Source organism: Homarus americanus, unplaced genomic scaffold (assembly GCF_018991925.1).
Source record: "Homarus americanus isolate GMGI-L3 unplaced genomic scaffold, GMGI_Hamer_2.0 scaffold48354, whole genome shotgun sequence".
In the NCBI taxonomy this organism is placed as follows: domain Eukaryota; kingdom Metazoa; phylum Arthropoda; class Malacostraca; order Decapoda; family Nephropidae; genus Homarus; species Homarus americanus.
This window is the reverse complement of record NW_024723833.1, coordinates 5,596,908-5,622,979: the sequence shown is the minus strand read 5'-3', so window position 1 is coordinate 5,622,979 and position 26,072 is coordinate 5,596,908. Positions and strand designations below refer to the sequence as shown.

General features: G+C 39.1%; 1 protein-coding gene across 3 annotated transcripts; it reads right to left on the bottom strand.

Moving 5' to 3' along the window:
• Positions 1 to 1,915: 1,915 nt before the first annotated feature.
• LOC121863781 lies at positions 1,916 to 24,686 on the bottom strand. Of its 3 annotated transcripts, none has more exons than XM_042362579.1 (13): positions 24,378 to 24,686; positions 23,758 to 24,021; positions 23,118 to 23,327; positions 22,443 to 22,555; positions 21,623 to 21,808; positions 20,217 to 20,714; positions 17,223 to 17,832; positions 16,853 to 16,956; positions 14,689 to 14,797; positions 14,194 to 14,249; positions 10,511 to 10,669; positions 6,639 to 7,015; positions 1,916 to 3,506 (listed from the first exon to the last, which is right to left on the bottom strand). In XM_042362579.1, exons 1-13 carry the CDS (start codon positions 24,478 to 24,480, stop codon positions 3,467 to 3,469), a joined length of 2,829 nt encoding a protein of 942 aa, XP_042218513.1. In that variant the 5' UTR covers positions 24,481 to 24,686; the 3' UTR covers positions 1,916 to 3,466. The 3 variants fall into 3 exon arrangements, with proteins under 3 accessions (XP_042218513.1, XP_042218512.1, XP_042218514.1); XM_042362578.1 differs by having other exon boundaries at positions 14,026 to 14,249; positions 24,378 to 24,684; XM_042362580.1 differs by lacking the exons at positions 14,194 to 14,249; positions 14,689 to 14,797 and having other exon boundaries at positions 24,378 to 24,685.
• Between the last annotated feature and the right edge of the window lie 1,386 nt (positions 24,687 to 26,072).

The window sequence follows — 26,072 nt, the reverse complement described above, 5'->3', positions numbered from 1 at the left end:
CATGTGTGGTGTATTCATGTCTTTGTGTGTATATTTGTACATTACTATACAGTGGACCATGACTATAAGAATCACTTTAGGCCAGAAAATTTTATTTTTAACCCTTACGCCCCGGGTGATGTTCTGGAACGCATGCTTTTTCCCACCACTGTTTAAATGCCCAGTGCGGGTTATTAGGTTTCAGTGTGGCTATTTGCCTGTCACGCCACACGCTTGGCCACAGGGAAGCTTCCTGAACGTAATTACCTACTTTTATTTGTTTCATTTTCATTGTTTGTCCATTTTATCATGTTGTATCAAAGTAATATTGCTAAAAGTAGTGTACAGAAGTTGTATTGTAGAGTAGTATTACTAGAAAATAATGCTATGATTATGTTATAAATGTATTTATTTGTGGAATTATTATTATTTTATGCATTACTTGCTCTACCAAACACAAAGACAGCCTGGAGACAGACTGCGTGTGTGTTGTTGAGCACTTTTTTATGAAAAAGAAAGCAAATAAAATACTCTAAATAAATTATTTATAGGAAATAATTATTATGATCAGTAAATATGTGCATTATTGGCCATCCCGGACACAAGGGCAAGCAGAAAATGGTTGCTAAGTGCATAGTGACCATGAGCGTCATCTGTCAAAACAACACTGTTCCTTTATCTCCCTCGCCACTGCTGCTACAGGGAAGTTTCTAGAGGGTCAATATACAGCTCCTCCCCGACTTACGACCTTCTCAGTCGTATCAAAATTTTATCAAATTACGTATTTTCGAGTCCCAACGTCAGTGATTGCGCTGTGTACTGACAAAATTTTCGTTTGTAATTCACTGTAAAATGGCTGGCAAGCTTAAAAGTGAGAGTTTTGTGGTGCTGAGAAGAAAAGGAGACACCCATTTTAGGTTTTCTGGATTATTTAAGCATTTTCGACTTAAGACCTGGATTTGGGTCCCTAACCCTGTCGTAAGTTGGGGAAGAGCTGTATAGTTTTCCTACTTCGTTTTGATCGTTTTATCATTTAAAAAGGTTAAACATTATTTTTTGAAAAGTTTGATTTCTCTCGATTCATCCCCACATGGGAAGGACATGGCCAGCAGCACCCTAGCCTGGGGCGTAGGGGTTAAATGTGGGTGATTTATATGCAGGACTCTATTTTCAGGTAAAAACAAATTTTTGCAAGGCAAAAACAAGTTGTAATGAAGGAACAGGCAACTTGGTTAGGCGGCTTTGACAAGTGTTATCTGTGGCAGTGGAACCTAACCCCCTATTTCCCATAATCTTTTAGTCTCGCCAACTACGGATTTGCCAATCACTGTTTTTCAAGAATCTAACCCCCGTGGTTGGCAATAGGAAATGCATCCAGCTGCAAAATTTACCATACATCAAATTTGTGTGATGGTAAACTGGACACCATGCCTTAAGATAATCACAGCTAACTCACATGGAGAATGGCTATAAAATGGTGATGATGATTATACTAAAAAAAGGATTAAAATATAGTAATGAAATAGAAGTGTTTATTCTAGAATATTGAGTAGTGTACTGTAGTAGTTTGTACATGTCATCCAAAAATGCATTGACCCCACCCTGGTTCTCACACTCGCAATTTAACCTGGCAATACGTTGGGCGCATGTGTTAGTTGAGCCTATTTCACAGTGTCTGCCCTCTAACTTAATGTAAAATTATTTTATATAAAATTCTCATTGTAAAAAGATTAAATTCCTTCATGAAACACTCGTAGATTAAATGTGTAATATGTACTCTTGAAATTTAATGCAAGGATATTGTGGCAACTCTGGTTGTAGTTGCATTGCTAATTCATTAATATGATTTTCTTCGTTATTTAAGCAAATATACGAACATTTGGAAACTTCTCATGATCTTAAATAATGATGAATAGTTTATTATAAAAATGCTACATTTAGATTGCTCAATATTTATTCTGACAGTGATACAGCCAAAAAATAAATCCACCAATCACAATCTCCATTAGGCCACGGCTGCACTGAGAGCGGGCGGGCGTCGAAAACTTTGAAACATTGTAACCCATAGATGTGGCCGCACTGGCATCAGGCGTGAGCTGGCAACAACACTTGCCTGCTCTCAGTGCAGCCTCGGCCTTACATACAGTATTGCCAGGTAAAATTGCAAGTACAAGAGCCAGGGTGGGGTCAATGCATCTTTGCTTGACTGCATATAAAATTAAATGACAGTACAGTACAGTAGTAGTGAAAATTTTTATTTTATTTTTTTCCAACATTCTACTGTAGGCTACATATCTTCAATGAACAAGTGTTAAATTTCTTATACCCTATCAAGCCATTTACTGTCTAATACAAGGAGCTGGAATCCAGAGCAAATTGCACACACATTCTCTTAACCCCTTGTGTATGGTGCCACCTTTGAGCTGAATCTACTCCTCTGTGTGTTCAATATCTTTACTCTTCCTCTCCCACTATTGTGTGTGTGTGTGGGGTGAATAGCATAGAGATTGGCACATAATAGTTGCTGAAAGGGTTAACATCCAGTTAATTCATTCATTACAAAAAAAATTTACTGAAGTGCGATGAAGTGTATTGAGTGAAAAACAAGCATGCACCCCAACTGGCATTACATGTACTGTATTCACATTTATGTGTGGCTATGAGAATAGAACAAGTTACACCTTATGCTTACTGTTTCTCCATATACAGTACAACAACAATTAATAATCCTTTTCTTAACATTTTGGATAAAGTCCAGCTTACATGAGGGAACTGGCTAAAAAAGAGAATAAGCCACATTTTGTTTGTACCTCTAAAGAAGGGACCTGGCAGGTCACAACAAAAAGTTCATAACTAACTTGAATACTTACAGTTGCTTTAAACATTATCTCATTACATTTTCACATTTCTATGGGGGCTTTTGTAATAAAGTAATTACCAATGCTTCTTCCTTTCTGTACCTGTGGTTAACTCTGTGCTTAAAGGACATTAAGTATAGTTCTCTCATCTTCAAGTACAGTGTCTAATGAATAACAGCATATACTGGTATAATAAAATACTATACAGTACTGTGCAATGTGTACCGAGCTGCAATGAACTTTTTCTAAATATACTGTAGTACAGTACTTTATAAAGTATTTGTATCTTCCCAATAATTATTCTGTATACAATACAGTATTAATTTTTCTTTCTTTTTTAACATGACTACCAGCATAAAGGTATGGTGAGGAGACCCCACATCCTCAGAAAATAATACACAGTTACAGTCATTTGACTGGACTACACAAGTGTGAATACTGTACAGTAATTTCTACCATCTTGTGTTAGGTTTATATCTTTTAGTCTTTAATAATAATAACCATGAATTCTACAAAATATACCTTATAGTACAGGTACAATATATATTATTTGATATCTTTTATATTTATTTCTCTCCCACTACTCCAAATAAACCAATACCTTTAAATATCACTACATACCAAAGCCTCTACACATCACCACTGTCAGCTTCAATGGTTTTTACATATCTGCAAAAGAAGAATACAGTACAGTAAATATATAATATTTCTGTTGTTAAGGTAAGGACATCATTGTACCCCAATAGAATTACTCCTGTTTTATGACAATTGTTATCTATTACCAAATCTGACAAGACATTTGTTTGGCACTATCCTACTGGCATTCATCTACTAATGATTCAAGATTCGATTAGAACTTTAATTTATACACATTGTGGCAATGGCGGCTGACACCAGAGATTTTATTCAGCTAGGATAAACTCCTGCACCTCGGTGGGTTAAAAGAATTCAGTATTTTAGGACTGGACAGAACATCTCTCATATTGCCCTTTCATTCTCATCCAAATTTTTCCTGTCATTTCACCGAAATGACCCGTACAGTACAGATAAACCTCTATTTATGATATCCCAATCTACAATAATTCGTGTTAACAATGCTGATATATTAAGACCACTCCCCTATTTGCAATGTAAACAAACTCGCATTAACGATATTCATCATCCCGCCAACTCGGAATATGGAACGCATCACTCCATTTGTCTGCTGAGGTGTTATCTACCCGAACACTGCCTCATGGCCATTTGGAGAGCCACAGTTCAGCCAGTGTTTATTCTTGGTTACATGTGTGTGAGAAATGGAGCTCAATGTTTATTGGTCATCATAGATGTTGTCATTTAGCATTGATGTTTTTTTTTTTTTTTTTTTAACCTTACAGTGAGAGGACACCACTAAAGTTCATATTGTACTCTGTTTTGGTGACAAGTGATTTTTTGCTAATTTTTTTGTCACTGAATAATGCTTTGGCTCTGTGAACACGAGGTGAGCAGCAGCAACCAGTATCAATATTTTTGTTATCATTGTTTTTCTTACAGTTAGCAGAAATTACAAAGTTTCAGTGTACTGTACTATACAGGTACAGTACATGTACTCAGATTTAGTGACTGTGAAGTGTTTTCTCTGCTTTAGTGACTGTGAAGTGATTTCTCTTTGTTTTTGAGACAGTGAATTGAGAAGTGTAACTTTGAAAATGTCTGGCAAGCATTTTGTTCAGAATTCTGAATTTGGGAAGACCAAAGCACCCAGGAAAACTATGTCTCTGGAGGGCAAAACTTGACATTGTGAAGGAGCATGCTATATTTCTTGCACTCTTGGCCTGGTCCAGTCAACGGTGTTTACCATCATTATGAAGGTACCAGATTGCCTCATCACAGAACGTGAACCTACTCTTCATTTCTAGGGCATTAAAGAGACATGAGCCTATCATAGAGAGGGGAATCTACTCCAAGACTGGATTCAAAACCAGAATCGACACTGCTTTCCTCACTTCACAGGGATCATCATGGCAAAGGCCACCAATATTTGAACAAAGCTGAAGGCAGAAAGCAGTGGCAGTGAAACCTTTTCCTCTTTCAAGTCTTGGGTGGTTTCAATGGTTCAAAAACTACGGCAATCTCCACAATCTTCGCCTGACTGGTGAGGCAGCCAGTGCTGACGTCGTGAGTGGTAACACCTTCCCAGCACTCTTGAAGACTAAGGTGGAGGAAGAAGGATACAACGCCAAGCAGGTCCTGTTTTGAAAGAGGATGTCATCGAGGACTTTCCTGGCCAAGGAGTAGAAGACTGCACCAGGCTTTAAGGTTGCCAAGGACCGCCTTACATTGCTGCTTGGAGGCAATGCTGAGGGGAACTTTTAGCTGACTCCAATGCTGGTTTACCACTCAGAGACCCCTACAGCTCTTTAGGGGTGTACTAAGGAGCACCTTCCAGTTATCTGGTGCTCCAACAAAAAGGCCTGGGTTATGACGGTGTTGTGCCAGAGTTATGTGGTTGGCTACCTCTCCAAGCACCTCAAGGAGTATGCCGATGAGCAGAACTTCACTAACAAGTTTCTCCTGATCCTCGACAATGCACCTTCACACCCGCCTACCATGGGTGAGTAGACACAACATCACTGTGATGTTCCTGCCCTTCAACACCACCTAACTCATTCAGCTGATGGATCAAGGTGTCATTGCCGCCTTCAAGGCCTACTGCTTGAGGTAGTTGATGATGCAGTTGTTTGAGGCGACAGATGAAGAGAGAAAGCCGACCATCAAAACATTCTGGCGCAGCTACAACATCAAGCATGCCATGCACAAATGCACAACATTGACAAGTTGTGGAAGGAAGTCACACAGCTGCATGAACAGTGTGTGGAGGAAAGTGTGGCCTGAGCATGTACAGTGTACTAACCAACTTTGGCGACTTCACAAATGTAGCTGTACACCATGACATCAACAGCATCTCCAAGGAGGCCAGCTTTGAGGAGGTCAATGAGGAGAATGGCAGAGTTTTACAGAGCCACTGAGGAGTTCAGCACCGAGGACTTGCTGCTCCAGGAACAGCAGCAAGGAGTGGAGGAGTCAGCAGGTCAGGAAAACAACCCTGCACCCATGATGTTGACTCTGAAGGTGTTGAGCACTACCATGGACCAAGTGAACACTCCCATGGATCTGTTGGCTGAGAAAGTCTCCAACTTTAACAGGAGTTCCTCTGTGAGGGCACTTGTGGAGAAAGACATGTGCTACAGGGAGTTGTTCCTGCAAAAGAAGGAGGCACACCAGACAACAATCACCTCCTTTTTCAAGACCCTGTCATAGTCACAGCCACTACCCTCAACTTCTGGGGTCACCCGCCATGCAGAACCCTCCTCACCTGACACCTCTTCAGTCTTATTCAAGTGCTACACCATCTTTAAGTCCAGAATGAAGGCTATGCCTCCAGTCCCCACTGTGTCTATAGCCTCGAAGAGGACATGTGGTGATGACCAGACTTGTTCATAATGATTTGGTGAGTGTTGTTTAATTATGTTGTAGTGCTAGTAATATCCAATTTTTTATTTTTTCAGTGATACAAAAGGGTGTCCGACTGTCCAGGAACTATCCCATTGAACTGCATGTAATAATGAACCTGATTTACAATATTTTGACCTGCGATTGGGTTTTCAGGAACACAACCCCATTATAAATAGAGGTTTACCTATATTCTAAACAACTGTCCCCTTTACAATGCCCCTTTTTTAATTTCTTGTGTAGTATAAAACCAAAGTAACAAAATACAGTTCATCTCAAAGTATTAATAGAAAAGCAGGAAATACATACTTGATAGCTGTTCCCCAGTAAATGCAATTGAATATAAAGAAGATGATGGGTATCATGATTCGGCTCTTCTTCATTAGAGCCATATTAACATCTTGATTTTCCGACCAATTTTGCCTCCGAAAAGCACGTCCATATACTGGTAAATGCCGAACCACCTCAGGCTTCTGGATATCTGTACTCGACTCCGGATGTTCAGTCTTGTTATTCATCCAGTTCCCATTCTGAGTTTCAGAGACTTTCTCTCTACGTTGGCAACTGCTTACATCAATTTTGATAACATTTACATTTGTTTTTAGGTGATGATCCCTAAGATATGCTGAATTTATTTTATCAATTGACTTTCTTGTAACTTTATAATAAAGCATGTGTATACTCCTCTGAAAATGAGTAAGGTATTATTACAAATATTGATAACCTTGTATAAATATGTGTGTAATAAAACAGAGGTTGCTAAAGAAAACCATAATTTTATTAAATCACTGTGATGTACAAACATGGGAGTTTTATTTTACTTCTGAACTCATTATTACAGGTCTACTTTTTATAAATTAAAATTGTTAAATGTTTTTCATTACAAATGATGCACTCCCTGCAGATAACCAGAACACTGTACATCACTACTTGCAGTGTTTCATGTTGGATAGTAGCAATGACGTCTGTGATCCTGATTTTTAGGTCATCTCTAGTTTTAGGGTGTGTCTTGTACACCTGACTCTTTAAGAATCCCCACATAACAATTCTGGCAGTATAACATGTTGCCTCATCTTGTTGAAACCGTGTGTTTCCAAGCACTATGTTTTTATGTTGCAATTCTGGAATAAGAAAGTTCTGCAACATATCACACTGCAAGTAGCGATGAATAGTGTTTTGGTTCACTGCAGGGAGTGCATCAGTAGTTAAGGACAACATTTAAAAAATTTAATTTATAAAAAATAGACCTGTAACAATGTGTTCAGAGTACTGTACTGTACAGTACTGTAAAACAAAACTCTCATGTTTGTACTTCACTGTGATTTAATAATTTTATGGTTTTCTTATAACTGAAAACTTGCAAATGCACCCCTCCCCCTCACCAAAAATATATACTGTATATATATAAATAAATGATGTAACAAATAATAGACTGATTGGGCTAAAGATTTAACCAATGTGATTATGAGTCACTTTGTTAAGTAACACCCATACTGTACTGTACTGTACACCAGGCATGGGCAACCTTTCCTTAGTCATGGGCCACATTATGACTAAGGTGTTTTTTCTGCAGGCCAACCCACCAAAATTGATATCCTACCTAACCCAAAAGTAATGTTAATACAGTGGTCCCTCAGTTAACAAACACAATTTGTTCCACAGAGTCGTTCGTTAACTGAATCCATTGTTTCAATGGGATATTGGGTAAGTGGTTCCAGCTCACAGAAAGGTACATACAAAGTAAAAAAAATAATGCAGTAAAGTACACTTACTTTGAGGTGTGTATGTAGAAGGTTCCTGCACTGCACTGCACTATATATTATCAATATGTTAACTAAATTTCAGAATGACCAATAATTTTAATGTAAAAATGCAAAAATATTCAAGACACCAACAAAATCGATGTTCAATCCACTGTAAACAAAGCCAAACTGACGCCTGGTGGGTGAGTCAAGCGACTGATGGGTGCACAAAAAACTAGTTCCCTGTACTGCATACATTATCAATATGTTAACTAAATTTTAAAATGACTAATAATTTTAATATAAAAAATGCAAAAATATTAAAGAGCACAACTTTCTTGATATTTACTCCACTGGAAACGAATATAAACATAGAACAGATTACTGAATAGACAGACAAGCCCATCAGCTGATGCTCACAACAAAACGTGTTTGTCATAAGGATTTTCGTAAATCCAAGTTTTGTTCACTAACAGAGCCTTATGGGAGGCAATTCGTTAACCGAAATTTCGTTAATCGAACCGTTCGTTAACCGAGGGACCACTGTATTGTATTAGCGAGGACAGTGAAGAAGTTTATCGTCACATCCACCTTACAATATTTTCAGTTCCCATCACAGTCTTTTTCCCCATTTATGAAACAAATCCATCATAATAATTGCTTAAGTAGTTTGTTAAAATTTCTTGGCATTTAACAAGATGAGTGAAGCAGTCTTTGAATATGTTGATTTTTCCTACAGTTACAGCATTTTTCTTACTTATGAGACACATCCACCAGAATAATGTCAATGTTAAGCTTGGTTCATGAGGAACTACAATGAAACAACTGCCCTTGGACTTAACCAACCTCAGCTAATTCTCAAGTGACCCACTGCTACTGTACATAGAAACTAGTCCATCAAACAGACTGCGCTGAACTTGGCCCGTAAATTGTGGTGGATCCAGGGGGGAGGGGAGGTTGTCAGGACCCCCATTTTCATCAGAACATTCCAATACCTTTTCTTTAATGTAGTATTGTACTCAGGCATTTTTGTATAGTTAAAAGAAAATAGTATTGACATAAGAATATCTCCTAATATCAAGTGCACATGGCTTCAAAATGGCTTCAAAATGCCTATGATATTGGTCTGATTTCAAAACCTCCAGCTGGGTGGACTTGCTGTACCTGCCATGTTCCCCCACCCACAACTTTTTTGATATTCCTGGATCTGCCCCTGGTAAACTCACACAAGTTAAAATTTTATATTGTTGACTACAGTATTTCACTGTTACATTTTCGCAGTAACTTACTCTTGGGTGATGAAACAGTAATGAATTATGTGTGAAGATTATTCTTTTAATAAATATTGCTTTCCTCACCATAAACTGGGTGTATCTACCTGAACCGTGGGCCACATTTAATAGAATTTCTCAATTACTCTGCGGGCCAGACATGGTTTGCATTGGTTGCCCGTGCCTGCTGTACACTATTAAAGCATTGTGACAGTGAAGTCAACCTCATTGATGCTGATGGAATGATCCCCATTTCTAAACTGCTGAAGGTACAGTACATAGAACAATCGCAAATACACATGTCCACTTTGTACTGTACACTAAATGCACAGGTACAGTACTGTCTAAATGAGAGGAATTAATGCAAAAGTTAATGAAGCAGATAACCATAGTCAAGAAGTGGAAAATTTAGGTATACAGGTAGTTCTGCTATAACGCGATAATTGTGTTCTTGTAAAATATCGTGTTATAGAAAATCGCGTAATAGAAATAACAGAGCTTATGGAGAAAATAGGGTTAGGTGCAGATTACTCGAAATCGAAAAAATTTAGTAGTTAGCCTAACACAAAGGATAGCACAGTCTAAATAAATGTTACATTCATATCTAATAATGAAATCATACAGTAAATTAACACTTTACCTTGAAAAAATATGAATGTAACTTGATGGGGGAGAAGGGTGATTTTGAGGTTGATAACATCGAGCTTCTCTTCAAGTGTTATATCCTTTCTTTTACGATAATCACCGGGAATTCTATCATCAGAACGCTTTTTGGAGATATTCTTCTTTACCATATTCACAGTTAATACCACAAAATTGGAGAAATAGTAAGCAAAAATCGCGTTATAGCAAACAAGCGTTCGCGTTATACAAATATTGTTCCGAATTCATAAATCGCGTTAGAGCAAATTCGCGTTATCAAAACACGCGTTATAGCAGAACTCACTGTACTCTGATAACATACATATAGGGACTGTACAGTATGGTTTTCATCAAAAGCTAAATGTTTTCAACAACCATACAATCATATTTTACTAAATAAAAATTTCACATGCACAGGCAGAATTCCTTGCATTTGGATAGCTTTGGATCACCAAAATCTTCTCTAATAACAATAACTTGAGTGGAGAATGACTTAAATAAATTTTAATAATACAATGAAACTTACAAACAACTTAACTACTTTGCTGTTGTCATCAAACATTTTCTGATGGGAGAAATCTATCAGAGTCTGTAACATGACAATGATGAAAATCATCACAATGGAGAAGAAGAGCCACACATCCACGAGCTTAAAGTATGATGTCTTGGGTAAAGAATTGGAAGTCTGTAATGAGAAAGTCATCATCATCATCATATTTTACAGTCATTAAGGCCCGAATCAGAATAGTGACTTGAAACCACATTAAGGTTTAAACCAAGTATCGAGCGAAGATTGAAGATTGTTGGTATTCAGAACGCTGGCTTGAGCCAACACAAAGATTCAAACTGGGTTTGAGATCAGAATTGTCGATCCTCTCGTTAATCCAGCCTGGAGGCAAGTTTGGCGGTCCATCCCTCAAGCAAGTCAACATGAATTTTGACAGCGAGTTTTTGGCGATGTCATCAAAATGGAAATTTTGTAGAAAAAAGACTGATGGTAAATAGGCAGAATCCTATCAATTTTTATGATGACACGCAATTTAAATAACAATATAGGTTCAGCAAGGGAGATTTCCTTGATATTTTCCGTGATATGAAGCATCTACCTCCCATTCATCAGCTGATGATTACTTTGAGATTCTTCACAACAAATAGTTTCCGGGTAAGAAAAATTCTTTATTTTGAGTGTTTTTCTTCAGGAAAACTATTTTGATGTATTTTCAATATACAGTAATTGAATCAATGCTGAGTGCATTTTGATATTAATGTATTAATAAAAGAAAGTCTTTTCTTAACATTACTATCGGGGGAAATGTGGGGTTAAACGAACAGAAAGAAACCTAACCAAACCTAACAAGGTTACTATGCCTTGCATTGATTCATCTTGCTTTGCTTATGAATATTGACATCTGTCCTGGATTACAGTATAGTCTGGATTTACGCGGATTTTGTTTACGCATTTGGTCATTTACGCGGTGCCTTGCCAGAATGAAATGTTTTAATTACGCGGTGAATTTCATCATTTACGCGGGAAGCGGCGCGGGCATTGTGCGCATTGGGTCGCTCTTACTTTATCGCTGACGTCATATGACGTATCGGACTGTGATTGGGCCACGCATCCTTACCACCCACGCATTCCCTCCGCCGCTAGCAGTGATTGGTCTAATGTAACATGACATGCCTTGCCACCAGAAGTCGCTGACCTAGCCGGGCCAGTCTCATTGTTCTCAGTCCGCGTATACAGTTCTCTCTTGTACCCACTGGTATTACCCCCACAATGGTTTCCGCTGGACCCCCACCACCCCAGAAAAACCTTGAATTACCTGGGCCAAGCCATGGTTATGTGAAGGAAATCATCGAGGTGGGGGAGAAAATCAAGCTCGTCCTTGACAAAGACCCAGTCAATCATCGGTATGAAGTGTCTAATAACCTGTCAAAAATTATGGAGCCGTATGTCCAGATCTATCACGATAACATCAATGCTAGTCGTCAACGTAGTATTAAGGACTTCTTTGCCCGCAACCCACCACAACCACAGCCAGCCCAAGTCAGTGATAGTGACAGTGAGGATATGGACTTTGAGGGGTTTGTCAGGGAGGTCCTGCAAACCTCTGCGAGTAGTGAAAGTGATTCACCGGAGGGCAACTATTCTGCCCTCTGCCTCGGAACCAGCCGCCATCCACGTGTGCCGACCCAACTCTTATACTAACGTAAGTGTTAAACACCTTTAGATTTGTAGTTTTTTATTTAGATATTATGTGTGTAGCAATACCATCATAAAATTATTATGTTATATTTACTACAAGGTACGTATTGTGTCGGAAAAAGTGGAGTTATGGAGTCGGCCCAGTCTCTATTTCAATAAATCCCATATGTTCTGTTATTTCGTTTACGTGTTTCTCGTTTTACGCGGACCTCCACGGGTTCAATTGACCGCGTAAATGCAGACTATACTGTACATTTACAATTTGTATGTAATTGTTCTTCCTCTATGAATTTCTTTGTTATCATATAACAACACAGCCACGTTGTAACACAGTTCCATAAATCCTTATAATTTGATTGTAATTATCGTAATAACAGTAACTTTTGATGTGCAAGGAGAGATTTCTTCTCCTTCATAAACATTCATCAAGTCATAGTTGCCACCATAACCTTGTAAACATTACTCTCGATGATGAATGGCTGTCGTAATGGTGTAGATTAAATGTGATTGGTTGGAATTTCAGTGTTTGAATCCTTGCTCATAATTGAAGAAATTGTAACAGATTACCCGATCTGGGGTTCAAGCCGATGTTCTGAATATGGGTAATCCACTGCAGGAATTCTCAGCTCGAGGAATCCTGATTCGCATGCCTGAGCCAGGTTCAAATCCCAGGCTCCAACTACTGTTCTGAATTCGGGCCTAAAGGATCTGTTACAAACTACAGATTACTGACATCTTTGTACACATGCTTGTGTGTTTTACATGCAAGCATTTAATTTTATATACTGTACCCATTTGTACCTGGGGGACCAAATAAGAATAGTATTTACATAAAATATTTGTTTGCATAAAAATTGGACAACTGCATTATTTTAATCATGACTTTTGATAACTTTTTGTCCTTGCTTAAGATAAATATTTATTTTAACTTGACCTGCACTCAACAACTGCTTCCCAAAGATGTATATTTCCTTCAACTGTGATCGTAATCTTGGACACAGTTCTTTAATCTTTCTTACTTTTTTTTTTTTTTTTGATTAGTTAGTATCAGTGAAAATAGGAGAATTTGCATTCAGCCCAGTCTACAGTACAGTAATTTTAACTATAATTTTATCACTCTCTTCCAAACTATGATACTAAAAGAAGGAAAAGTTCCAATGGATTTGTTATAGCATTTTTTTAAATATATATTGAGTACGTACAGTACAGTACTGGGTCCAGATGAGATCACCATACTTAGAAAGAGACAAGTAGGTTCTTGAGAATATTCAGAGGCAAGACACAAGGTTGGTCATCACTCAGGGTCTGTACTTGAAGCAAAATATATCCGTCCACAAAGCATCCTCACGGTAACAGACTGAGACATTTAAGATTTTAAAATAATCTAGAAGCTTTATACAGCCAAAAAAAAAAAATCACATCACCAAGGTACCTGTACATCCTCACAGCCTCTATGAGTCTTGACTGGGGTTAAACAATGCATTCGTTCACACACTTTGCTTTGGATCCGTGGAACAAACTTCCTTCCAGGGTTATGAATTTTGAAACTGGAGAAGGCTTTAATACATGTGATATTCATAGGATGGAAGTAGAACAGGAGGCAGGCGATAAAATCTAGTACTATACATGTATTAACAAATTTAATGCAAACCCTTATGTTTTTTGGTCAGTGTCTCAGAAAGCTCCTTAAGATTCATACAAACTTGTCCAATCCCTATCCTGACTTGTGTGATGAATGAGGAAATACAGTACAGTACTAGAATAATCAGTATTATAAATGAGACAGAACTATACTGTACTTAAATGTGTGAAAAGTAAATGGAGACAAGACCCACCTGTGTGTAGAGTGATGAGAGTACAAGAAGTGAGGTGAGACAAACAACAATGCGGGAGTTAAAGTCATCAGGGTTGAAGTAGAGAGTTGCATAGGCAATACAGATAAGAAGGGTGGTGGGGCTGTATAGAGTAAGGAGGTAGAATCCATAGCGACGGGCAAATCTCACTTTTACAGCCACAGTTGAGAAATCTTGATTGTTTAATGAAGCAATAGACACGTGACCTGTAGGAAATGGTGGTGTGCAAAATGACAACTGATAAGAACATGGCTCCAAGTGGGAGTTAGGTATAGTTTCCTTGAAAGTTATATTTCATTAAGTATTAATGGAGGCATCAGTTATTTTTTGTATTGCTACATTGTACAGTATCTGTAACCCAAAACTATACATAAAACAACCAATTTAACATAAATATCATAAGTATAACTTTAATCTTGTGAAAGTGGGGCACTGTACACAAGCTCTTCTTATTTTGTAATGGTCAAACACTACAGTCTATGCATATCACAATTCTATAATGTTGATTCTCACAAAAAAATATTTTCCAGTTACAAAAAGATGTGGGCACTGTTTGGCGTAATTTCCAAAACTCACATAATTTTTAGATTACAAAAACACCAAGTGACAAAAGTGTGTGATGCAGCAGGTAAGGTCATTACTCACCAATAGCATACTCGATGAGTTTCATACGGCCAGTGTAGTTAGCCGTGAGAGGGATGAGGTTCATATAAGTGGAGGAAGCTGATACCAGCGTGAAGAGCATTGTGCACACCTGTGACCCAACAAATATAACACGAGAAAAACATGAACCACTAATATACTATGAGTAATGTACAGTATACCATGACCTGTATCATTGTCAGCTACACTACAAGAACACCGCAAATAAACTTATACTAATCAAACACTACAAATAGGAAAACAGAATACCTGTACAGTACCGGTACTTTACCTTACAGTCTCTCCTCAACTTACGACATATTCGACTTACGACAACCCGAACATACGACGGCCATGGTCATATAAAATATTTTTCACATTACGTATTTTCGAGTCCTGACGTTAGTGATCGCGCTGTGTACTGTACTGACAAAATTTTTTTTTGTACTTCCCTTTAAAATGGCTGGTAAGCGTAAAAATGAGAGTTCTCGTGGTGCTGAGAAGAAAAAGAGACACCCATTTTAGAATTTCTATGTACGTACAGGGTATTATTTTCGACTTACGACCTGGTCGTCGGGACGGAACCCTGTCGTAAGACGAGGAGAGACTATATTGTCTTTGCCACCAATTGGCCTGTTAGCCAATTGGCCATTGAGTCACATCTCTGTTTTGCATTGTTGGCAAGTGCAGGGCATGTACTTGCTCCAGAATATATCTGTAACTGTGCCAGAGATGGTTAAATCTGGTTTTAAATGAGTTCACACTCATTGTCATCACAACTCTCTGGCAATTTATTACAAGAGTTCAAACCTCTCATTCTAAAAAACTTTGTGCTGACAATTTTCTTATCTTGTCACTTCTTCAACCTGAAGCTATGGCCTCTATTGGGACAGACATCTGCTAATTCCAGGTGTGAACACTCAACTGAGTAATGTCTTCCGAGGTGCTTAAAATCTCCTATTAAATTACCCATTGGCCATCTATAGTATAAGCTAGGCAACTACAAGTGTTCTAATCTCTTAAGTAGCTGAGGTATCAGAGTGCGGGCACCAGTTAGGTAGCCCTCTTTTGAATGTTCTCAATCAACTGACAGTCTCTAGCAGATCTGGACTGAAGAATCATAAAAAAATAATTAAATACACTGTAATAAGATAATGAAATATAGCATCAACAATACTGTACTATAAAGTGGGTAGTCTTTGTTCACCTCGGGGAGTTATGACCCTACCTTACCAGCTGTTCTCATCCCGTGGGTTAGTTTTAGGAAGGGCAGCCAACCATTAAACTTTGTCGTAACATGTCTGATGGCAACCAAGTCACCAGAGCTGTGCCCATCTCCTGGTTTCTGCTGTATTTTCTGGGTCTTCAGTGGTAAGCATTGTGGGGGGGGTGCCAATCTGGTTTTACCTACCCAGCAGCTGCCATCGTGGCTAACCCATAAATCTATGATGATGTTTGTGGATCTTTTAAAAGGATTTCATAAAAAAAATGCTTAAGAAATCTGAAAGTTCTAAATGAGTTAAGCTATTCCATAAAATTACAAGTTAAGAAAAGACTTATACTGTATATTGGTTGAAGTTAACGAGACAAGAAGGTACAGTCAGCCGAAGATGCACCGACCCCACCCTGGGTCTCGTGCTCGCAATTTTACCTGGCAATACTTGGTAAAGGAAGGCTGTATGTAAAGGTGATTGTGATTGGTGTATCTGTTTTCGGCTGTATGACTGTCAGGATAATTATTAAACAAACCAAAGGTAGAATTTTTATAATAATAAACTATTCATTGTTCTTTAAGGTCATAAGAAATTTTAATTTTTTTGTATGTGTAGTTACTTAAATAATTATATTAATGAATTGGCAACTTGACTACAGGTGCTGCCACAAGATTCTCACATCAAATTTTCTTCATTATTTAAACAAATATACGAACATTTGGAAACGTCTCGTGACCTTAAATAACATGAATAGTTTATTATTATAAAAATTCTACCTTTGGTTTCTTTAATAATTATCCTGACAGTCATACAGCCGAAAACAGATCCACCAACCACAATAACGTTTACATACAGCCTTCCTTTACCAAGTATTGCCAGGTAAAATTGCGAGCACGAGACCCAGGGTAGGGTCGGTGTATCATTGGCTGACTGTACATAGTTACCGTACTTACCTGAGCATCAAATGGGAACATAAGAAGGTCAAAGTCACAGCTGTGAGTGACACTGTACAGCTGCCCCATCTCCAGGCTGTTCTCAGAGCCACTGAAGATGTTCACTGTAAATTTAAGTAATATTAATATGTACAGTATTGTAAGTGTACGATAATAAAATTCAAATCATACAAAGAGCCTAAATGCAAAAGTTAGGTAACAGGAAAAATAACTAATTTATGACAATGGTAAATGTGCATATACAGTATATTTAAGTGTATTGTATTGTACTGTACTGTATATAAAAAAAAATTCACAAATGCATCCTTCTATCACTTCACTTGGTTGTGTATCAGATTGACTGAGCCAACAACAGGCCTGAATAACTTACTTTCTTCTGAGAGGTGAGGGCCACCCACCACAGATGTACCTTCCATGATACACTCAATACGAGAGCCTTGATCTAAGTTGGAAAATACATTGCCTCGTGCATTACTGAAGTACACTCTAGGGGTCCAAATCTCCAATTGTGATTCCTGGGAGAGAACATTTAGTGTTCGGTCCCCCTTGAGATTTAGGTAATTGAGTCTTGTGTCCATCCAGCGCAGTTTTAGCTCCAGTGCGGTGACAAAGGTAAGGTCTTCTGTGGCAATAGAGGGGAAGGATGAGATACCGATGGACACATAAATAGGCAGATGTTCATCGTGAGAAGGGGGTGGGGGTGGGATATCATTGCGATAATCTTGTGGTATGCTCACCACGGAGCACTTGGCCTCATCACTTTTGTCTGGGCAGTCTACCTTCAAGTCACACCGTTGTTCTATATTAATACAGGAACCATCATCACAGGTGTATTTGTCTGTGCCACATATTGAGAATGTCAGGTTGACATGTTCACCAGGATGTAAGTCACATATCTCAGAACCCAGTGTCCATAAGTTGGTGCCAAATGGATACATCCCAGAGCGTGGTGGAATCCACCATGCCATAGCATCCTCTTCCTGCAAAAACACAATTTCACATAAACTCAAAACGCAGGATATATTTTGGTTGTTCGTGCACTGAATTTCGAATATTGTACTGTAGTTTTAAGTATTTTAAGAAGTTATAACTTATAATAATAATACTGTATTAATACTCATAATTTTATAATATCCTAATAGTAATGAACCATAGTAATAATCTTGAATGGTGGTAACATTTTAAAATAATATAAGAACATGCAATAGGGGTCATCATGAGATGATTGACCAGCCCTAATGGATTGAGTCATTGACTGCTGATATTCACTACCATCAAGATCTTTTTCCTAAATAGTGCCTCGATTATACAGACAGTTACCTATCTCCAAGAAGCAGTTAGATTCAATGGAGAGACTTCTAAAACAACCCTTTTGATCATGTAAACGAACATTGAAGACTATGTAGTGACAAAAATTTTTGAAAATACAGTAGCTGTTGCTTATTAGCCAGTCAGGCAGTTGGTCTGTTTTTTTGCATGTACTGTACTGTTGCTAAGTACAGTATAGAGTACAGTGGTCCCTCGGTTAACGAGTTACCTTCCATAAGATTCTTAACTTCGGTTAACGAGCAATCCCTCGATTAACGAGTTTCTTACGAACCAACCTGAACATGATTTCACTTGCATTTGGCGGTCCACCAGCTGTAGTATTAGTCCGCCAATACAGTAATCAGTTTTAGGGCTTAAATTCCTTACCATTTTAGCAAATATCAAGAAGTTTATACTATTCAATAATTTTAAAAGTTTAATATAAAATTTTTTACTCATTTTAACAATTATTGAACATAATTGAAGGTAATGAAACTAGTTTTATGCGTGCCATCCAGCCTCTCAACACACTATACAGGCGTCAGTCTTTGTATCTTTTCAGTGGAGGTAACATCTTGCTTGAGACTCTTCAACTAAATGCTTTTTTTCTGTTTTTGCAAGCAAATTATTGGTCATTTTGAAATTTGTTTTACATATTGACAATATATAATGCAGTGCAGTGTTGATTTAAAGAAAATAATCTTGAATTGCACCAAGAGAACTAAAATTTTATGGGTGAAATGGCGCCATGGGGTGACTTCTCTTCCACCCCAATGCCTTCTCTTCTCCCTTCTCCACCCCCATTCTAATTCCCATCATCATCATCCAGGAGCCTTCTACATACATACCTCAAAGTAAGTGTACTTTTCTACGTTTTTTGTTTAATTTAGTCAATTTTCGGTGAGCTTGAACCAATTACCCAAAAACCCATTGAAACAATGGTTTCGGTTAATGAGCAACTTTCTAGAACGGATTGTGCTCGTTAACCGAGGGACCACTGTACTAGACAATTATGGTCTCTTTGGTGTACCAGAAGACTTGTCAGTGTTGATTAAGTCTGGACTTGTTTTACAATAGTTGCAAGCCTTAACAAACCTGCATTCTTTTTTAATCTCTTTAACATTTCTATATGTTGAGCACTAATGATTTTTTTCTATTACCTAAACTAGCACCTTTGATAAATAAAATACTGTACCAAACACTGGTGCAAGTTCAGATACATTCAAGAGCCAGTATTTACTTTTACTTTTTACTTTTATCCTCTTTGCCACTGATTAGCTCATTGGCAAGTACTAGGCATGGCCTGGCTCCTGAATGTATCTGAACCTGCCCCAGTGTTGGTTAAGTCTGGTCTTGAAAGAGCTCACACTCAGTGCTGTCACAACACTCTCCAAGAGTTCACAATTCTCACTCTGAAAAAGTTTGCCCCAGTATTTACATAATAGAGCCATGACTGGCCACCCGAGTGGCCAACAGATTGATCAGTAGTGAAGAGGATTAAGTAAAGTATATACAGGTACTGTAATATGATAAACCTTACTGTATACTGTACTTGCCAATGGTGCATAACAGAGATTATGACCAACTGGCTAGTGAGTGACCAGTGGTTAAGAGGACAAAGTAAAGTGAAGGTTCTGATGTCCCCCCCTTCATCACTTTTCAGTTGCCAGTAGACTGATGAAATCTATTAAAAATCCCTGACAGTCACTGAGGAGATTAAATAGTTTGAGTGAAGGTTTTATTTTCAAATTCCATTGCTTTGTAGCTCCTACTAACACTGTCTCCATCCTAATTTGAACTAAATTTTTTAGAGGCTTGGTTGAATAACTGGCTTACTGTTAACAATCTAGAGTACTGCCAAATTCTAAATGCAGACTTAAGAGGTGACTCTCAAGTGGATAACTGACTGGGCTGTGTTCTTATTCTCTTGGACATAAAAAGAGGACTACCTGTACACACATTTATTCCTTACTTGTTAAATTTTTCTGCAAGTTTATAAACAAATATAATACTGATTAAAATCACTAAAACAAGTTTATATACGTACTGTACTTACCTTCAGTGAATGAAGGACCCAGGCACCTTTAGTGACATTCCATTCAATGTTGGAGTGAAAAAACCCAGAAAAAGAGGGGAGGCCTCCCTTTTCCTCCCCGAGAAAGTAATGCAGGTTAAAAGGTGATTCTTCGCATACAGCCAAACCTTTCAGGTGAATAACTGATTGGTTCTCAAACTCACATGACACACAGAAAGCATAAGTGTTTAGACAGGCAATGTCAGACCACTGTCCAGGAAAGGTGCCATACAGCATTACCAAGCAGTTCTCAACAATGCCACCATTGGGCCCAGTGCCACGCCAGGTTCCCTCTTGGGGGATGGGTTCTCCTGAGCCCCAGTATACCCACTGTTGCTCTGTCTCATGGTCATTGGCTCCCAGCCACAGGTAAGATGCTCCCACATTCCCTGAGCAAAATTCTGCTTGGCTCCGGGATGACTGAAACACAAGTGAGTTCTCCTCCTCTGTTTGAGGCACTGCCAAGATCCCTCCCAGAACCTATGCAAAAGAGTTATAAGAGAAGGTTTTCAGACATTCAGCAAATAATAAAAAAAAATTCACATGGCAGGTGCAGTACATGTGTTACAGTGTAATAATACACATACCTGTACTGTACTTAAAATATACAGTACACAATATTCAAGAAGACCTTTGATAGCTAGAAAAACCTACTTACAATCATTAAAGAAGATACACTTTTATGTATTCACAATCATCTAAGGGGGTCTGGATTTTATCACCTGACAAACTAGTTACCAGGAAGAACTCAGAGTCAAACATATGTCAGTTCAGTCATATATCTATCCTATACTGAGACTAACCATAAAGTATGTAGGCAGACAGCTGTGTGAGAAGAAATTTATCAGACAAGTAGTAGAAACAGTGATGTTACAAGATAGTTTACACTGGTGTTGTACCCTTATGAGTTTACACTGGTGTTGTACCCTTATGAGTTTACACTGGTGTTGTACCCTTATGAGTTTACACTGGTGTTGTACCCTTATGAGTTTACACTGGTGTTGTACCCTTATGAGTTTACACTGGTGTTGTACCCTTATGAGTTTACACTGGTGTTGTACCCTTATGAGTTTACACTGGTGTTGTACCCTTATGAGTTTACACTGGTGTTGTACCCTTATGAGTTTACACTGGTGTTGTACCCTTATGAGTTTACACTGGTGTTGTACCCTTGCTAGTTTACAAGTGTTGTACCTTCACTAGTTTACTAAATATAAAACAGTACCTAGCGTGTTATAGCAAATAAGGAACCTAAACACAACACAACTTAAACCTGTATGATTGGTGTCACTTGTATTAACAGTGTATATTGTTCCAGATAAGAAGAGCTGAACTCTCAGTTTACAGGGATACAAAATACAAACACTATTACATCATCAGTGTCCCACCTTGCAGTGATGGAGGGCCTGATGAAGAGTGAAGCGGTTGGGAAAGAAGGTGAAGTGGCGGCTATTGCTTGTCTTGCAAAAGTCCTTCACAGGCCGTATTAGGGAGTAAACTTCACCCTCCAGCTGCCACTCCTGTTTTGACCACCCAAGTGCTAATCCCTCCACATTTGCCTCGCAGTGAGATATCTAGTATAGTATAGAGAATTATATTACTGTACCATACTCTTATACATAAAATTAATAATGCAATATTAAAAATTCATATTGAGTAATCCCCACAACTATCATAGTTTTGGTAATCTCTGAGCTAAAATTCATATCTTGGACTGTTTACCCACCAATTAAACAAACAAATGTGATTCATCTTAGCAGGTTGTATATACTGTAGTGTTCTGTCAGAGATCATTGTAGCCTTCACTTGAGAACTCCGTCATCTTTCTTTAATTTTGCATCTGTTTCCCTTGTAGACACTTTTGGTCTCATTGAATGAAACTTTTAAGTGAGGTACAGTATAGTACTAGTGTCCTGGGTTGTAGAAAGACACTCTTTGTTCTATCTAATGAAACTTTAGTGTGGGTTGTCATGTGTCCACTTCTGGCAAGATTGGTTGAAAATCATCCAGCCAGAAATGGACACTAATTCACATTTCTCATTAGCTATATGAACTTCTACTTAATTACTCACAGCCCTCACACTATTGCCAACTATTACTAGCAAATAATTTAGGTGTATTTGCCAGTTCCATATATGACTTCTAAATACTGTACACAGATTGACTTGATAGTCTTGTGTCGGGCATACAAGGCGCGGTAAAACTTACCCTCTTGATGGTGAGGTTAGACAACGCAGTGGACCAGAAGTTCAGTTGGGTGATCTCCCCGCTGTAGCTCTGGTCACGTTGGAACCCCCCACCGAAGGAATCCTGCTCCTGGCCTGTCATAACACAGGTTGCAGGTCGAATTAACCTCAGTACAAGGGTATTTATTTGTTTTATTCTTTTATTAAAATATCATTTACACCACTTACCAGCTTTCTAGCTATTCAGGTAGTGTGGGGCAGTTGGTCTCTTCTTTGCCACTTTAATACCATTATTATCCAGTGTTAGTACAGGAAAAACCAAAGTACCTGGAGAAAACCTACCATGTCTGGTAGGGTCACACTGGATAACACCCTTCTTACATCTGTCCCAGGTCAGAGATTGAACCCAGGACGCAAAATGAGATACGTGCACCACCAACACCCCAAAAACTAACTTAACCAAACTACTGTATTGGGCTATGTGACTTTTAAGACTGAAATCCATTAGGATTAGGACTCACTATGTTAAGTGTTTGAAAACAACTTTGATAGTGGCAATAAATTAAATTTACATCATAGGCAACAGAGCCACATTTTTGGCTAAAACAGTCAAGACAGCTCCATACTTGATATCTAATATACTGTATATTATACAGTATATGTTTTTCAGTTTTGTTTAAGATACAAGAAGCCTTACCTATGACGTAAGCGCCGTTACCAAGAAGTGGGCTGGGGATCAGAGGGAGGGTGCCATGTGCGCGCAGCTCCCCATCCATAAAGATATTCCAACCACTGGTGAGGTAGCTGTAGGTAAAACAGAAGTGTGCCCAGGAGCGCAGAGGTGTCTGTAGATTGGTCTGGGTCCACTTGCTGTGCAGTGACACCTTGAAGCTCGCCACCTGATGGTCTGTATATTAAGAACACTTATTACTTACAGTTTTGAAGACAAATTAAAAGATCTTGATTCATCGATTCCAAAACCTTGTCAGTCTTTGGTAAAATTTAAGCAAATTAAAAAAGCAAAAATAGACAAGAAAAAATTTGTTTTCTTTGCATGTGGGGCCTTTATAAGCATTTACTGTACAGTAAATAAGTAAATAAAAACAGTAACATTCTGCAATATTGTACTATATACACTTAAAAAAAAAAAATAATGGAGTTAAACTGTAAAAAAAAAAATCATTAATGTTCTTGAAGTGAGAATAACAATGGAATTGAAGTAAATCATTGTTCTTGGAGGTTGTGTACAAATATTTGCTGTGTTTTTGAAGAACTGTATAAATAAATTTCTTGTTATGTAAAATGTAAGTAAAACCAATGATGATGTTGACACTCACCCATCCTGAGCTCGTTGTCCTTGTCATTGGACACAGCGTAGGACATGAGGGTGGACTCCTCCCTGAACCTGTTCAAGCGGATCCTGTAGCAGACTGTGAAAGATCGGAGTTCTGGGAAGGGTGTGAGGAGGCGGGCGTAGCTGGTGGAGCTTGGCTTGCCCGACTCTTGTAGAACCAGCACACGCACCTGGTCGGTCCCCGGCTGGTCTGTTGGAGTGGACGATGTTGACACAGCCTGCACGACTGCTTCCATATCCGCTGCTTCTGGAGGGATAACAATACCTTAAATGCCTGTATGACTCGTCCAACAGCTGTTCCCGTGAGAAAATAGTTCTTTATATACTGCAGGGTTTTCAGTGGCAGGAGAGGAAAAATAATGAAAAGTTCTGAGCACCGCAGGTCGGAGGTGATCAATCTAGAGACGGGGTGAGGGGAAATCATGCAAGAAATGGAAGTTATATGAGTTGAGGGATAATAGTAAAGACAATCATGTGTAAAAATGATGACTGTGTATTCCTGGTCATAATGAGATGCTAAAGTACAGTGTACCACACACACACACACACTGTGTGGCATACTGAAGTAAACGTGCTCGTAAGAGAGAGAGAAGTGAGTTGAACCTGAAGGATCTTGAGCGAAGAGGGGCTTAACGACCACACCCAACACCACCATTACCACCATCGCCGCCGGCCGCAACCGCGACGTCCTCACCATCACCACCATGTTGTCTCCACCACGTTCTCCCCGACACTGTTCACTCCCTCACACACCCATCACCTCCGTCACCGTGAGTTTGGAGATTGATGATATATTTTATTTACTGTCTCCGTCTTTCTTCGTCACACACTGGACCTCAAAGATAGAGTTGATGTATAAATGATTTTTCCAATTTGGTGTCTGGTGGTTAGGATCAGCTATACTATACCTGGCACAATGACCCAACCAACCCTCCAAACCCATCAACCAACCCTCCAAACCCATCAACCAACCCTCCAAACCCATCAACCAACCCTCCAAACCTGTCAACCTTCACACCCATCAACCAACCCTTCAAACCCATCAACCACCCCCACACCTGTCAACCACCACACCCATCACCCAACCCTCCACCCATCAACCAACCCTCCACACCCCGCCAACCACCTCCACACCTGTCAACCAACCCTCCACACCTGTCAACCAACTCTCCACACCTATCAACCAACCCTCCACATCCATCAACCACCTCCACACCCATCAACCAACCCTCCACACCCATCAAACACCTCCACACCTGTCAACCAACCCTCCACACCCATCAACCAACCCCCACATCCATCATCCCACCCCACACCCTTCAACCATCCTTCACACCTGTCAACCACCCCCACACCCATCAACCATCCTTCCACACCTGTCAACCAACCCTCCACACCTGTCAACCATCCTTCCACACCTGTCAACCAACCCTCCACACCTGTCAACCATCCTTCCACACCTGCCAACCACCCCCACACCCATCAACCATCCTTCCACACCTGTCAACCAACCCTCCACACCTGTCAACCATCCTTCCACACCTGCCAACCACCCCCACACCCATCAACCATCCTTCCACACCTGTCAACCAACCCTCCACACCTGTCAACCCCTCTACACATCGTAAGCCACCGCCGTAGACAAGATAAAGTAAACAGGATACTAATACTAATAGTGGTCGCTTCTCGGTATATATCTGACAGTCTTTCTCTCTTGGTGGACAAAATGTAAACAGAGGTAGATAGACAGATAGATATATGGATGGACGAATGGATAAATAGATATATAGATGGATAGAGAGATGCAAGGATGGACGGATAGATAGGCAGACATAAAGACATATATATATGGATACATACATACTGTACATACATACAGATAGATAGAAAGACATAGATATAGATGGATGGTTAGATAAATATAAATAGACAGGCGGACGGACAAACAGATATAAAGATAGACTGGCTGATAGATAGATAGACAGACGGAGTGAGGGAGTGCGTGTGTGCGTGAGTACAGGTCACACACACCATCAGCCACAATAATAACCGCGTCTATTTTTTGTGTGGTGGTGATGGGCGTGGCGCCTGACCTGTGTCCTGTGTACCAATTGGTTGTGAGTTATGTATACACTTGGTGATGGGTCGTCCACGGCCTCCTGCAATAGTTATGTGGCCATTTAAGAGGCCTCGTCCTGTGACGCTCACGACTCCTCGTCCCCCATCACCCAGGAACAACACAGTACTCACAAATTAGAGTTGTTTATCCTTATATAGTCTAAATTTAAATTATTTTAA

Coding starts and splice junctions, on each gene's coding strand:
- LOC121863781 (XM_042362578.1), bottom strand. CDS start 24,480: ATGGTGGTGATGGTGAGGACGTCGCGGTTGCGGCCGGCGGCGATGGTG. Junction 23,328..23,757: donor GGACAACGAGCTCAGGATGG/GTGAGTGTCAAC, acceptor CTTAATATACAG/ACCATCAGGTGGCGAGCTTC. Junction 14,798..16,852: donor TGTTCCCATTTGATGCTCAG/GTAAGTACGGTA, acceptor GTTGGGTCACAG/GTGTGCACAATGCTCTTCAC.